At 50.5% G+C, this 16,435-nt stretch overlaps 1 protein-coding gene across 1 annotated transcript in view; it reads right to left on the minus strand.

The window, feature by feature from the left end:
- MYH10 (myosin heavy chain 10) overlaps positions 1-15,938 on the minus strand; it is an 88,052-nt gene extending 72,114 nt beyond the window's left edge. The window contains exons 1-3 of the mRNA XM_058852127.1: positions 15,873-15,938; positions 13,053-13,430; positions 302-458 (exon numbers count right to left, since the gene is read on the minus strand). Coding sequence (XP_058708110.1) covers positions 302-458; positions 13,053-13,397 — 502 coding nt within the window. The 5' untranslated portion in view covers positions 13,398-13,430; positions 15,873-15,938. The remainder of the gene's footprint in view (positions 1-301; positions 459-13,052; positions 13,431-15,872) is intronic.
- Between the last annotated feature and the right edge of the window lie 497 nt (positions 15,939-16,435).

Raw genomic sequence — 16,435 nt, forward strand, 5'->3', positions numbered from 1 at the left:
TTTTCAATCTCACTCTTTCACCCTTCCTTCATCCAGAGCCAGTGCACAACATCTTTTGACATGCAACTTAGCTCTTCTTTGTTTTTTAGGAACAAAGTATTTCTGACACAACTTCCAGAGCACCCATGGCCCAACACAGCTGTGTTGGCTTTGTTGCTGCGCCTCAGCGAGTCACACAAACACGATTCCCTTCCTCCCTCCTTAAAATTCTGATTCCACATAGCTGGATAAGGAAAGCCCAAGCTGCAGGTACATTAAGGAGTTGCCAGGTAGCTGTGAAATCCCAGTGACTGCTCCTTACCTTGCAGCATGCACCTGTAGGCAGACTCGGATATCGCGTAAATGTGCGGTGGCATCTCGTGGCGCTTCTTCCCTCTGTACATCTCAATAATGTTCTCTGAATAAATTGGGAGGTTCTTGTAAGGATTTATGACTACACAGAACAGCCCTGAATAGGTCTGGAAAAAAAAAATAACAAACATTTCTGTTAGTAAACAGTATTGAAATAAAGTCGTAAAGAACAGAAAGCTTTTTCACAGGTTCCCTAATATTTATCTTAAAACAAAATTGAAGTGCTTTTCGTAGAGCAGCTCAAAGTACATGCTATATTCAAATTATTGGTTTCTAGTTCTCTTAAAAGGCTCTTTAATTACCTGCATAAAAAGTAATTTAAAGATAATAAGTGTAGGTAAATTTGAAGAGGAGTATCTGATCTCTTTCCCACAGACATTTAAATCTCTCTTCCGTTTGCCAAGTTCCAGCTTTATGGACACCTTTTGATGTTCACCTCTTCAGTAAAATGTGCATTCCAAGTTATTTTCATTTTGAAGGAACTGATAATATCCATTGCTCTAGTAAATAGTCTAGATGAGGGAAGAGCCTATTTCAAACCCCCACTATTTCTGCTTTCCTGCTATTGTCTCATATTGTCCATCTTCCCTGCTCCTCAGCCCTTTGCAGTCCCACTGAGGGGTCATTCCTGAGGGACAGCCTGGCACCCAGCCCTGCAGATATTCCACACTCTCCTTTCAGAGCTGACACCCCACACAAGTGGACGACCAGAATATCAAGGAACCGGCACAAATTGTACATTGCTGATTTCACTGAGACACTTCTGCTCAGCCAAAATGCCTCAAGGGCTGAGCCCACACTGAAGCAATGCCCACAGGGCTGCATTCCCCTGGGATCCCAGTACCACAGACTCCTCCAGTGAGTTCCATCCCTGCTCCCCAGCAGTTATTCCTAAGGAAGTTCTGGCAGGAACATCCCTGGCAGGAGAAGGAGCACAGGCAGCCACGGCCACTCGCTTTTGAGGGAGGGACAGATGAGCCTGGCCTGGCTCAGGATCAGAGACTGAGCTCAGCCAGCCACTGCTCCCTGCACACCCCACAGCTCTCCCAGGGTGCTCCCTATCCAAGGAATCTGCTTGGCTCCAGCCCTTTCAGCACCAACCACAACTGAAATTTCCTGCTTTTAAGAAAGCAGAATCTCTCCATTCACTCTTATCTGCTCACATGGCCAGTAGGTTCCTTTTGTCTTTACTGAAATTCCCATTTTACCAGCTCAGGAAGTGAGCAAGAGAGACCAGGTTTGGCAGAAATAGGAAGGATCTTTCTGAATCTCAGGAGAGCCACGTTTCTTACCTTTGCAGGTTGAGAGGAGAAAAAGAATGGATTAACAGCTGCTGATAACCCAGAGTACTCAACAGGTCACTCAGGATGTAACATTTGTCCATTTCAAAAAGTATTTCTGCTGCATTGGTATGAACACAGTAGCTGATAGTCAAAATCAGCCTTTTTTATCTTTTGTAAGTAGGAAAGATTCTATTTGGAGGGAAAGGTGCCCCCTTGTCCTTTCTACACCTCCACCAGGTTCTGGAAAGACAGGCAGAAGGTGTTCTCTGAACTGAGTCCAGGAGCACCATCAGCAAAGAAAAAGAACTTGGTTTTAAGCCAGACATCCTGACATAGGGACATCTTATGTCCTTGTAGGAAAATGCTCTCTCTGCTTTGGTCAGATCTGCTAGATGATAACTGCAGGGCCTTACCACCCAAACGAGGTATTTATTTCTCAAGAGAAAGGAAACAGATCTTATCAGGGCAACTGACCCAAGCATAAAGAACAACTTATCAGTCATTAACTCAACATAACATGGGGCTGCTGGCAAGTGGGCAGCTCCTCCCCAGCCTCCTCTCCTACCACTGTCCCTCTTGCCAGCATCAATGCTCTTGCCCTCACTGACTGACCTGGATACTCCTGCAGACAAATGTCAAACACAATTGCTTGGGAACAGAAGCAGCTCCCTGCCCAAACTCATTCACGGTCACTGGTGAGACTGGAAGGGAGGCAAGGCAGGAGAGTTATTTCAGCAGCTTGGTACAAGCATCCAAGAAGCCAATTAACTGTGGACAGCGGGCACCCGCTCCCAGCCACCTTCCCTGCGCTCAGCTGAGGGCACCCACGTCCCTCTGTCACCACCAGCAGTGACACTGAGGCTCTGAGCGCTGCCACAAGCCTGCCTTCCAGTCGAGGCTTCGAATGAGGGCAACCAGAAGAAAGGACACGTTTGCCAAGCACACCACAGAATCACAGCTCAGAGCCACGGCAGCACCTCCCCTGTGCTCCTCAGTGCTCAGCAGAGAGCTGGATATTGCTGACTGCAGGGGAGAGCTGGGCCTGGAGAGGAGTTCCCAGGGGCAGAGTCCAGCCCTGACCTGTCCCAGCACAGCTCTGACCAGTGCCAGGGCAGCCCAGCATGCTGAGGCCAGCAGGGTCCTGCACTCCTGAGCCCTGCTCCTCACCCAGCAGCACAGCTCTGAGCCCTGCTCCTCACCCAGCAGCACAGCTCTGAGCCCTGCTCCTCACCCAACAGCACAGCTCTGAGCCCTGCTCCTCACCCAGCACAGCTGAGCCCTGCTCCTCACCCAGCAGAGCCCAGCCCTGCTCCTCACCCAGCACAGCTCTGAGCCCTGCTCCTCACCCAGCAGAGCTGAGCCCTGCTCCTCACCCAGCACAACTCTGAGCCCTGCTCTGAGCCCTGCACAGCTCTGAACCCTGCTCCTCACCCAGCACAGCTCTGAGCCCTGCTCCTCACCCAGCACAACTCTGAGCCCTGCTCTGAGCCCTGCACAGCTCTGAGCCCTGCTCCTCACCCAGCACAGCTCTGAGCCCTGCTCCTCACCCAGCAGAGCCCAGCCCTGCTCCTCACCCAACCGCACAGCTGAGCCCTGCTCCTCACCCAGCACAGCTCTGAGCCCTGCTCCTCACCCTGCACAGCTCTGAGCCCTGCTCCTCACCCAGCACAGCTCTGAGCCCTGCTCCTCACCCAACAGCACAGCTGAGCCCTGCTCCTCACCCAGCACAGCTCTGAGCCCTGCTCCTCACCCAGCACAGCTCTGAGCCCTGCTCCTCACCCAGCACAGCTCTGAACCCTGCTCCTCACCCAGCACAGCTCTGAGCCCTGCTCCTCACCCAGCACAGCTCTGAGCCCTGCTCCTCACCCAGCAGAGCTGAGCCCTGCTCCTCACCCAGCAGAGCTCTGAGCCCTGCTCCTCACCCAGCAGAGCTCTGAGCCCTGCTCCTCACCCAGCACAGCTCTGAGCCCTGCTCCTCACCCAGCACAGCTCTGAGCCCTGCTCCTCACCCAGCACAGCTCTGAGCCCTGCTCCTCACCCAGCACAGCTGAGCCCTGCTCCTCACCCAGCACAGCTGAGCCCTGCTCCTCACCCAGCACAGCTCTGAGCCCTGCTCCTCACCCAGCACAGCTCTGAGCCCTGCTCCTCACCCAGCACAGCTCTGAACCCTGCTCCTCACCCAGCAGAGCTGAGCCCTGCTCCTCACCCAGCACAGCTGAGCCCTGCTCCTCACCCAGCACAGCTCTGAACCCTGCTCCTCACCCAGCAGCACAGCTCTGAGCCCTGCTCCTCACCCAGCAGAGCTCTGAGCCCTGCTCCTCACCCAGCACAGCTCTGAGCCCTGCTCCTCACCCAGCACAGCTCTGAGCCCTGCTCCTCACCCAGCACAGCTCTGAGCCCTGCTCCTCACCCAGCAGAGCTGAGCCCTGCTCCTCACCCAGCAGCTTCACAGATTCCCAATTTCCCTCCCTGGGCTGCTGCTCCTCACCTGAGCAAGGACAGAACTCCCAGACCAGAGGCTGGTTAAGGGAATTACTGCAAAACCCACCTACACTGGAGACCCCCTTTCAAAGCAACACCTTGATCTCTCTGCAAGTTCACCCAGAACTTTGACTTTGATTTGGCATTTTATGTTCCCAAAGGAAAACTCTTGTTTTTTTCCCCAGAATCACTGCCCTTCCCCAGACATAAATAAATCAATCTAGTAAATAACTAAAAACAAAACTAATCTGAAGTGCTGGGATAAAACAGTTCTCTGCAGATTATCCTTCTCTCCTCCCCCCAGCTGCTTTGGCATCTTCAGTTTATTTCCCCAGCACAGACACAGAGTAAATGTTACCATTTTTGCTACATAAAGAATTAATAACCTAGAAAAACACACTCAGCAATCCTTCAAACCTCTACTGGTAATAGGAAACCTGGAAGCCTTTCCAGGCTATCTCCTGAAGCAGTAGTTGGAAGAACCTGTGAACCTGCAAGGACCAGAAAAAGCAAAGCCCAACATAACCAATCCCAAGAAGGCCAACAAATATCCTGGGCAACTGGAAAGGGTTAATTGAAGAAGCTCCAGGTTGAATAGAACCAAATTAGAAGTTATAAAGCACAAAATTCTACATTTTGCCAGTGTTGGGGTTCATTTATTTGATCCTATCCTAAAGGAGAGGCTTTTATCCCAGACCATTCCCTCTGTGCCATGACAGCTGTTTGCATGCAGCACCTGGAACCCCAACGCCCTGGGTTCCCAAATGTTACCCACTTCACTCTCCTGCTGTTTCCCTGCAGAATATCAAAATTAGACCTTTTCCAAACCAGCACCACCCTGCACAGCCTTAATTTATTCATAGGAAGATGGAACTGAATTTTCCCAATTTCCTGACTGTCATTTATTGCAGAAAGCAATGTATGAACATATTGGTGGGCTGTCCTCATGGCTTGGCAGGCAGAGAAACACAGAAAGGATGCTTCTAATGAGCCAAATTTAATTGGGAGGGAGGCAAATGGTACCAAAATCTTTCACAGCTGTTTTATAACTGCAAGTCCCACAGTGCATCACTGTGCCTAAGAAGGCAGGAAAAGGCTTTGGACATGGAAACCAAACACATGAAAAGTAGAGATTGTTTAAAATCCCTCAAAAAAGCTCTTGGTGAGCAGCCATAGGAGGAATTATCAGCAATACATACACACCTGCTTAACAAATGGACACCCCATTTAATGAACTCTATCCTGCAGCACATGGACCCATGGAATTGTCAGATGGGAATAAGAGCTGGGATCAGCACTGGTGAGCTCCAGTAACAGCCCAGTCTGGATGGAGAACCAGCCTTCATTCATTTTTCAGCTGACAGAGGTGGATGTGCACATTAAGAATTGAAAGGCAAGCAAAGATGCTGATTCACCTTGAGCTGATGGATCAGCTGTTTGAACACATTCCTGCTTTTCCCAGGAACAGAAAGCAGCAACCCACAGCCACAGGACACCCTGGAATGCACTCTCCAGGCAGAGCTCCAGACACAAACAGTAAAGGAGAGCTTGGTTATACAAGCTCCCCTTCAGGACACTAAGTGTGCAGTTTGAAGGTTTCCAGATGTTTCCAGCCTGTATCCAGTAGTTTATCATGTATTAATTTGGGTTCTGGTAAGCTGTCCCAACCTGCAGCGTTCAGGATCCTGGCACTGGCCTGTTTCAAACTCCATTCCATCCCTCCACCCTGGGAGGGAGGTGGGTGTGAGTGAACAACAGGGTGAGTTATTCCCAGGTGAACACACTCAGGAGTTCAGGCTCCTCATCTGGACTGTGGCTTTCATGGCCTGTCTTCCCTTAAAACCACATCACCCCTTCCCTGTGCATACCCACACAGAGGAGTTTAGGGTAAAAAGCCTGGTGCTAAACCTTGGATTAACAGTTCCTGTAGCCAGGAACAAGCTGTTGTGGCTGTTGGGTTGGTCTCTTCTGCCATGCCATGGAAAGGCCTCTTTAAAGCACCACCTGAGAGCACATTAGCAAGCTGCAGGTACAGCTTGGGCACTTGTAACAATTTGCATCCCCCCCAGAACACAGGCTCAAAGTTTATCTCCAATTCTTCAAATATAAAAAGTGACAGATCCGCTCTATTACTACCTAAATAATCAAGCTGAAGGAAGCATCTAGCCAGCTCTCATTATTACCTGAAACAGACACCAGCCCTTCCCAGCCCAGCCAGCAATACATGTTTTAACCAGTGTCCCATACCTAATAGACTGGAGCACACTCTCCAATTGATAAATTGCCTCAACAGAGCATTTTATTTGCCTCTTTTCCTGAGGTTACAGGCTCACCTTTCACACTCCAAGCCCTCCTGAGTTCCCTGACCATGGTTTTCTCACAGAGCACCTTTTCTCCCTGAAATCATCCAATTCAAGTCTTAAAGAAGGGCAGGCAGCTCTTCAGCCTCAGAGGGGATGAAGGTGAGGCTGTGTTGGGGACAACATTGGAATCAAAGGGTGTTGAACAAGGGTGAGGAACAGCCTGGGAAGCTCAGGTCAGAGAGGCTGGGGATTCACAGATTCACTCAGGGCAGCTCAGGAGGAGAATGAGAAAGGGAAGGAGCACAACAAATACACCAGCTGTGAATGGAAAGGCTGAGCCCACACAGAGATGATTTGTCTGTGAATGTTTTCCACAGCTGGAACTGAGCAGCTTTTTAAGGAAGCTTTTCATGGACACCTTTTGATGTTCAACCCCTTCAGTAAAATGTGCATTCCAAGTTATTTTCATTTTGAAAGAACTGATAATACCCATTGCTCTAGTAAATATGTGCTGAATTTCCACATTCCCAGCCTTCAGGTGACGTGTTTAGAGAGAACCCCCCCTGGGCCATGCCCTGCCAGCTCCTCCTCTCAGACAGACACACTCAGGGTCACAGCCTGGGCTCAGAGCTAAAACAGGAGCTGAGCTTGCAGCAGGGCCAGAGGAGTGTTCATCTCCTTGCCCAGGCTCCAGGAGAGCAGGGTGGCAGAGCGTGGCACAGCAGCTCTACCCAGCTCTGACACGGGCACGGGGCTGCAGCACAGTGAGTGTTTGCACACCAGGGAACAATGCAAACTCCTGCTCCTCTTACACTCTAAATCCACCCTTTTTTCTGGGAACACAGAGCTTGACAAGAACAAGCACTTTTCATCCCTCTGCTTGCCTGATTCACTTCCCTGAAGTCCCTCAGACATTTCTAACCATGCACAGAGTTCCCTCAACTTGATCACATTTATGAGTCTTCCAAAAATCAGAGTCAATATAATAAAAAGTTCTTGTGTCAAAGCAGCTCCACCAATGTGAGCCCCAGCACTTCTGCTGGGTATTAGATCCAGTGACTGGTTTGTGGTAGGAAAAAGACAGAATTAAATAACAAACTCCATTTCTTGCAGGTTTCTTTTATTACCAATCTTTGACACTCAGTAACGTGAAACATTCCCAACTGGACCAGCAGGAAAATTAAAGCAATTAGAACACAGATGCTTATATAATACCAGAGATTGTTCTAGGTTACACTCAGGCCTCACAGGAGGCAGCAGCTTAACAGAAGGAACAGCTTAAAGACAGCTCCTCCAGTGCAGGGCTGTAGGAGCTGCCACCCACTGCAGGCTCTGGAACTGGGGACTATGGCATAGCTCTCATTCTTTCCCTCTTCTATTCCAACAGAATGGAAAGTACATTCAAAAACGAAATAACAGGGCTGCAGACCCATTACAGAGGTAACACTTGCAATTATCAACAAATACCTGCTGTGGTATTTTACTTGCACAACAGTGAGCTCGTTTTCTACTTCACTGGTGGAAAGAAAACCCAGCAGCCCTGTGCCAGGAGAGCAGAACCAGCAGGAGGCTTCCAGGAACTCTAAGCCTCACATAAACAGCTTCCAACGCTTTTTCAAAAGTCTTGGCTTAAAAAAACACGGGGGAGTGGGCAGGGAAGATAATGCACAGCTCACTGGAGTTTGGGGGGACTCTGAAGCTGAATCTAAACCTTTCCTCAAGCTCCACCAGCTTCTTGTCCTTCCTCAAGGAACAGCAGAACTTGTCAGCAGTAACCTGACTTTCCCCACAGCACACACACTGTGGGTACCTGTCCCCCCTGCCCTGCCCACCTGAGCCCCCAAACCCAGGGCTCCCCAACATCCCCACCAGGCACAGGGTCTGGATACTGGCACAGAGCCAAGCGTTCCAGAAATTGTGTTCATTTTAATCCTTCTGACTGAATGAGGTCAGGAAGCAGTTCAGGAGTAGCTGCAATGATTTATGGGGGTATCAGAAAGCCACACCTGTGGGCTAGGGCCTTCCTCCAGGAAAGCTGGGCATACAACAGCAACATTTTTTAAAACAAATTACTATAAAGGCCATTGAATTTGGAATACCTTGGCTTTTAGTGCAGCTTGACTACACCCTACGTTTGAGTGAGCAATTCCTTCATCCCATCCTACTGCAGTGGGCACAGGACTGGGAACTTCTGACTGCACAACACACAACTCTGGCCCTGCCAGAGCATCTTAGAAATGGCACTCAGACTCAAATGTTTACAGACCCACCGAGTGAGAAAAATGCCATTCATCCCAAAACTGTTCTGATGTTCACTTGCACTCACCAGTCAGACCATGAAAACACAGCCATCTGCAGCTCAGGGGTTGGATTCCCTGGAAAATCAGAATTTTGTGGCAAACCTGCACAGTTAGGAGACACCCACCGGTTCTGACAGAATATTTCTGTCCACAAGAGGTACATAAGGTGAGGTTTCTAAATTTAAAATACGCTTTAAAAGTAGGATTGAAAAGTCTTTCCATCAAAAGAGCTTTAAACTGCTGGGTAAAGTGTCACCTAGCCCTGACTTAGAAGCATTAACAGCCAGCAGTTTCCTCATTCCAATTCCAGCCAGGGTTTGCAGTGTCAAGAACAAGCTGCTTTCCATGGAAGTAGGAATGAGGTATTTTCATTCCTTATCCATACAATTACCTGCATTTTCATCAACAGAAGTGCTTTTCATACTTTTTTTAACACTCTGGCTGGATGGGGCCTCTGACCTGGTCTGGTGGAAGTTGTCTCTTCCATGACAGGGCTTGGAACAAGATAAGCTTTAAGATCCCTTCCAACCCAATCCACTCAATTTTGAAGTTTTATGACTTCAAAATACTACAAAACTTACAACCAGAGTGCTGCTTAACAAAGCATTGAAACATTATTTAGAATGATTAGGAACCACTTTGCTTTTTACAGCTCTAAAAGTAGCATAGATTGTGTTAAAATTTGTATTGAGTTGAAAAGGAAGAATGCCATTTTGCTCTTAAAGTGAAAAAAAGGATTAACGTGACAAGTTTGGAAGGTGGTTCATGAAAAACCCCAAACCTCATGAAGGGAAAATTACTGGAGCAGTAATTTTGCCTATCACAGCTTATGACAAAGAAGTAAGTGTGATCTTGAAAAAGCAGCATGCAGGGCTAAGGCACCCTCACCATCCCCTCTTCCCAGTGGATTTCATTTCTCCATCTCATTGTTTGATTCAAAGACTTCTTCCCCCCATGAAATCGTATTTTGCACACAGAACTTGAGCACACACCAAACTCTAGGCTAATATCCAGAAGCCTCCACAGTGGCATTTTACATGCAGGTCTTCTAAGAATAGAGATGTTTCCTCACCCAGGGTACAGATCTCAGTGACCCAAAACCTCTGACTAGAACTACTCCTTTCTTAAGCCAACACCCCCAGAAAGTCACCTGGAACTCAGTTCACAGGGTAAGAATATTCAAGAACCACCAGAAAACCAGTCTGAGCAAAATCATGTTTATTCCAAATCTTCAAAGGACCTCCTAAGCCTGTGGGTATTCCTCCTGGGTGCCCTCCCAGTGAACCACCTCCAGCTCCTGATCTGCAGCTGAAGGATGTCACTAATGCAGCCTGAAGCCAGGATTACAGCTGGCCCCTCCACAGCAGGGCAGCCACAACAGTTCTGTTTTGAAGCTGGAGAATCAACAATCACAAGCATTTACAGGAACCAAAACCCACTCCAGCAGGATATGAAGGATTAATTTAGAGCATTAGTGACTCAAATGGTAAGTAAGAAACATTGATATCCCTAGAAAAGCACAGGATTTGGGGAAGTTCAGCTACGAAACACAAGGGAGAGTGAAAATTCCAAGCAAAGGCAGAAGCAACAAATAAACTAAACTACCTGCTGCAGGTGGCTGCACCTTCACAGAACCAGCACTTACACTCCAAATAAACCTTGTGGCAATCAATGGAATAGATGTTGTTAAAAGTGGGGCAAGAAATTAAAGTTATTTCATCTCCAAAGCAAAACTGGGGTCACCATAATTTAAACTCCAACCACCTTTCCCAGCAGCTCTCGTACAACTCCTGCTCCTTTCCGTGTCCTGTTCATGACCAGAGCCCAGAAAGACAGGACCAAGCACTGACACCATGTCTTTACAGACCCCTGATCTTCCACATTCTTCACTTGTGCTCATCTCCCACAGCTCAGCAGTGATGCTCAGAGCCTGAGATCATGTCACTTGGCAGGCATTAGAGATGCTGCAAGTTCCAGAAACTGCTGGCCATCCCTACTTGGATGCTACATGAAACTCTTGGAAGTGAGCATCACTGCCCAGGTCACTCTGGGCTTTAGTCAGCCTCCCTGTTCCTGCAGCAGCGTCATCTGGACATGGAAATCACAGACAGGTGACACCAAATCCCTCAACTCGTCTGTTTCCTTTCTAGGGATTGAAAGGAAACAGGTCTATTTCAGCTGACATTCTTACATCTTCCACTTCCTAGAAAGGCAGCACTCCATGCTGCCTGCTGGGAAATTCCAGGAGACCTAATCAGATTCACCACCTGCACCTCAACTGCTTGAGACCAACACCAAAATATACAACTCTCATTTGGTTATTAGGGGAGCACAATTTGGAAATAAAAACAGAACTTCAAGCAGCTCCTATCACAATGACCAAACCACCAGAACTCACTTCAGCTCAGTTTGCTTTGGTTCTTTTCTTGACACCAGGCAAACAGGAATGGTGGGCAATGGCTCTGGGCTGTGCCAGCAGCAGCATCACATTCATGAAGTTTAGGGATGCCCAACAGAGACCCCGACACTAAAACCCCACCAGCTCAAGTTCTTGTAGGGTCTCTCTGGCCTGTGAATCTTTGCAGGGTTCAGTCCTCAACACATCTCTTCTCCACACCTTCACCAAGTAAGCCAGGTTGAATTTGAGCCCAGAAGCCAATTCTTACAGCTGCACTGAACCACTGTTCTTGGGAAGGGCAGCATCCTCTGGCAATGTCCCTGGAACTCCAGCCTCCAGTAAAGCAAATCCCAACAAATCCCAGAGTTTCTTAACCCCAACCAAGTTCTGCCAGCTGGGGACAGAGAGGTCTGCCACAAAATCCACATGCACTGATCCCCCTGCATGGCAGCAGCATCACAAAGCCAAGGAACAATGAATCCTTTTGGGAAGAGAACAAAGCTCAGTCACCTGTGGGATGTCACAAACTCCACATCCATGAGCAGCCAGTCTCTCAGCAGGGAGGTTTGTCAGGGTGACACAGTCCTGTGTGCACACAAGGGACAGGCTCTGGCACCACCCCCAGGAACACCCCTGGCTGTGTTTGCTGCCTGCAGTCCCTGCACTACAGCTTGCTGTGACATTTAAGGCCTGAAGGTTTTTAACCTTCATAATGAAAAGGGCTATAATAGTTGTAATGAATTTCCTAACAGCCATAATTAGGATTGATACACAGACTGAAAGCTTTTGACCTATCAACCTGTTTACTTTTAGTTTTCAATCTAGTCCCCATTAATTATCCAATTAGTTTCTTAATGCAGGAATCATTCCAGAAGCATTTTTCACACAGCTCTGCTGTGAGTACCATGGTGTAAGGCCTTGGAAGAGGCAGCTGACAAAGATATACAAATACAAAAAACCACTTTGCAGTTGTATATAATTTTAATAAGTCCAAATATTATCAAGGGTCAAGCTAAAAATGTACACCCAAATCCCCAGATGGAGGAGAAAATAAGCCAACTATCAGGACTAAATAAAATGGGTTTAAGCTTTAAGTGTTTTTAAAGTGAACCAAGCATTTAAGCAGATGTTCCAGTGTCTTGTGAGACACAAAGTCTCCTTGTAGCTGTTCCTGACTCCCTGACCCAAGTCACTGTGCAATCAGTCTGCCAAGAGAGCAGGAGCTGCTCCCAACTGCAGGCACAGACCTGGGACAGAGCCCAAGGAAGGAGCAGGGTCAGACACAGCACCAAGGGCGCTGTGATTCCCAGCTCCAGAGTAAGATGGTGATAAGCCAGATGTTCAATTAATGCTTCAAAACCACTGAGAAAAAAAAAAGCTTTATCTTATTGGTTTATTTTAAGCACTTGAACACATCCCTTCCTGGCCACTAGGCTGATATTCAGTTCCAAAAAGACATTTTGCACTCCCAGTACTCTCAAACTTCATCTTTTAAATACCAGCAGAGCCTCTTACTGCCATTTTTAGCATGCAGCAAGTTAAAACAAGAGATGTGCTCATTCACATGAGCAGTTAAACACAGCAATCCAGCAAAGTGAGGGTTTGTCACCTCCCTCAGCTCAAGGAAGCCCTTTGCCACTGCTCACTGGATCAGTTCAGCAGAAGGCAAGTGCTCCAAGGAGCAGCACCAGCACAGCCCCCAAGCTGCCATTTCACATTCTGTGGCTGAAAGATGCTCACAGAATTGTGGCATTTATCTTATGGAAGAGTTCTTGACCTGTACACAGCATGGGAAAAGACTTTGGACTCAGGTAAATGCTGGGGATACAAAGTATTTAGGCTGCCAAAATCAAAGACCTACTCAAACAGTAGGGATGGGAATCAGGTAAGGTCAGCTGAATTAGCACCCAGAATGGATTCCATAATTAGTACTTACATAGATGAGCCCAGAGTAATAGCGATCCTTTAAATTATGCAATACAGAGGCTTCATTTAAACAGGTTAATTCTGCCATGTCTTCCACTTTAGAGAACTTGGGAGGATTCATCTTCTGAACATCATCTTTATTGACGAGCGCCTTCTTCCCATTCTCTGCCAGTTCAACCAACACCTCATCCCCTTTCTCCTCCTTGATGCTGGCTGCCTCGAAGCCATGGCGCTCCGAAGGGATCCACACCAGCTTTTTAGCAGTCCAGTCAGCCTGGGTGGCAGGGTTGTAGATGACAGCCCTGTCCACAAAGAGGTACCGCTCCGGATCCTCCTGCCCCGACCTCTGCGCCATCCCGGGAAGAGAAGGTGTCCACTGCCAGTCACCCTGTCAGCAGAGAGGGAAAAGCAAGGAGAATGTTAAACCACTTCACCCCGAGCCGTGCCACAGCACTGGAACGATCCAGCACCAATATCTTCCCTGGGAGAAGCGGCAGCAGGCACTGCTCCCAACCTGGAGGAGCTGCTGCACAGCCCAGCCCCTGCTCACACACCTCTGCCACACAAAAGCTCAGTGACCTGGCCAGTGTCACCCAAAGCCAGTGCAGGACAGCCAGCAGGGACTGGTTCCAGCTGTGCAGCAAGGGACAGACATCACAGCAAGAGCTGCAGCAGGAAAAACACGCACCTCTGTGCTGGACTTAGATAAGGAACAAGAGCAAACAGAGCAGAAGCCTGGCACTAAACTCAGCTGTGATGGAACAGCGAAAAACAAAAATACAGATACAAACCCATAACTCTGCTCAGTGGATTCTGCTGCAGAAACCAGAAGGCGGACAGGACGAGTTTTAAAAATGTGGATTTTCATATGCAGACAAGAACTTGGGATGCTTGGGGTTTCTTCAAGCCATCAAGGCAGCTAAACCTTGCTCATGTTCTTCCTGAAAAGCTTTGCATTTCTACAGCCTGCTCCTGCTCTCAGTCCTGAGTGCTGACATCATCATATTCCAAAAAATGTCTCCAGATCTCAAGTTTACCTCACGGCTCAAAACACCGCAAGGAATGATGCTGGATTTTCCAACAGCTCCACGGGTAATTTGAAGCAGAAAGAAAAACCACTGAGTGACAAGAGCCCCTGCACAGTCATTTTACCTGTCTGCCCTACCCAAGAGAGGCCCCTCTCCCTTCTGTAGGCACTGCCATCACAGCCAGGATTCCTGGAGCTGGCAGATCCATCTGAACTGCCCAGGGAGCACCAAGGGAAAGCCTGACCCTTCGTACTCGGGACTTTAAATAACTTGGTTTGTAACACTCAAGATCTTCCCTGCTGAAGAACCTCACATTGGCTGTGGAATCCTTTTCCAGCAGGTAACCCAAAGGTCAGCTTGGGAATAAAGCCAGGGAGGTTCCCAAACTGCATCTGTCACCTTTCCTAGCAAGGCACGCGCCCTGATGGAAGTTCTGCAACCCAACCCTCCCGAGAAGGGCACGTAATTAAACAGCATAATTGTGTCTCCATCTAAGGCAGAGAGATTTGTTACATTGTCCAACTTTAGTGCAAAGCAAGCGTGAAGTCACTGAAGCCTTCAGAGGTGTGAGGAGCAGATCCCGTAGCACAGATGGCTCAATTCAAATCAAGATATGATGACTCAACATTTAAAGTATTTTAGAAGAGCCTCTCAGAGAAAATTTCCATGAACAAAGATGGAATCGTCAAGAGGACACCTTAAGTGCTAGCTGAACTCCTCCGCCAGGAAAATGAAGGTTTAGTCAATGAATGCCACATTTAGCTGGAGAAGCCCACAGATTAAATAACCGAGCTTTGAACCCCAAGTGAGAAAGGTGACTCTGCCAGGCTCCAGCCCAAGCGCCAACAAAGCCCTGGAACGCCAGTGCCACCCTGGCGTGCCAATGCCCCTCGGTGTAAGATCCCAGCGCTCCCTGGGCAGGTGAGACACAGCCCAAGGCAGCCAGGACTCCGTTTTTACACACCAAGAGACAGCGAAACCTGAAGGTCAAACAAAGCTCATACGACAAAATTAACCATTATTGCTCCTCAGCGGAATGAAAGGGTGACGAGTGAAATGATCGCATTCACACACCAGTGCACGCACCAGTCATCCACGGCTGGTGTAACTGACTTGAGAGCAGCTCCTGATGATAAACCGAAACATCGGGGGATCATAAGCACCTTCAGGGTCATTCTTCCACTCGGGCTTCCAATCCCACAAAGCCCATCACAAAAGACCCTCTGCAGAGGCAAAGCAAGCTGCAGCTCACCCTACCCAGGGCTCCTCCGCTAACAATGGCATTCAAATGAAACACACAAATGAGCACATTTATCATGCAGGAATCCAGCACTCCCAACAGACGACGTGCGAATAAAGGCAAAAAAAAAGCCCCAAAAAAACCCCCCGCACACGTTCCGAACAAAAGCGGCCCGGGGGGCGCGGCGGGGCAGGGCCAGCGGGGCATCCCCCGGGCCTCGGGCGGCCGAGCAGCGCCCCGGGGCCGCCGCCGCGCTGCCCCTCGCCGGGCCCGAAGGACAAAGAGGCGGCCGCGGCTCGGCCCGGCGGCGCCCGGAGCGGCCGCAGCCCCGCGCCCCCCGCCCGGAGCCCGCGGGGAAGGCAGAAAATGGCCGAAAACGGCCCCCTCCTCTTACGGCCGGCACCGGGGCGGCGAGGCGGCGCGGGCAGGCGGGCGGCCCAACAAGGGGGTCTTTGTGTGCCGGGCCCGCCGCCCCCGCCACACCCCCGCCGCGGGCGGGCGGGCCCCCGCCGAGCCGCCCCCACCCGGTACCCCGGCCCCGCCGCCGGCCCCGCCGTCTCACCTGTGCAGCGCCGGCCGCCGCCCGCCCGCCGCCCGCCGGCTCCGCCGCGCCCGCTCCGCCCCGCGCCCGCCGCGCTCCTTTAGCGCCGCGCCGGCCCCGCCGCCCCCCGCCGCACCGCCCGCCCCCGCCGCCGCGCGCAGCGCTCCCATTGGTCCGCGGCCGCGTCCGTCAGCGGCTACCCCCGCTCCTATTGGTCTGCGCCCCGGCCGCTCTCCGGCCACAGCCATAGCAACCTCCGCACGCCGTGGGCCGGCCCGCCCCCACGCCGCGCCCCGCCCCCTGAGCGCCTATTGGCTCTCGTCACCCCGCAGCGCGGCGCTGATTGGGTGGCGGCCACGCCCGTCAGGAGGGACCCCGCCCCCCGCTGCAGCACGGCCGGCGGGGGCGCGTCCCCGGTGCTGCAGCGAGCGGCGGGAGCGCGCCTCCCCCGCACCCGCCCGCGCGCCCCCGCCGCCCATCCCCGTCCCAGGCACCGCCACCGGGAATGCGACCGCCATCGGAGCCGGGCCGTGCGGAGCCGGCCGCAGCCCTCGGTGACCGCCCCCGGGTCACTCCCCGGACGG

Source organism: Poecile atricapillus, chromosome 17 (genome assembly GCF_030490865.1).
Source record: "Poecile atricapillus isolate bPoeAtr1 chromosome 17, bPoeAtr1.hap1, whole genome shotgun sequence".
NCBI classification, from domain to species: Eukaryota; Metazoa; Chordata; class Aves; order Passeriformes; family Paridae; genus Poecile; species Poecile atricapillus.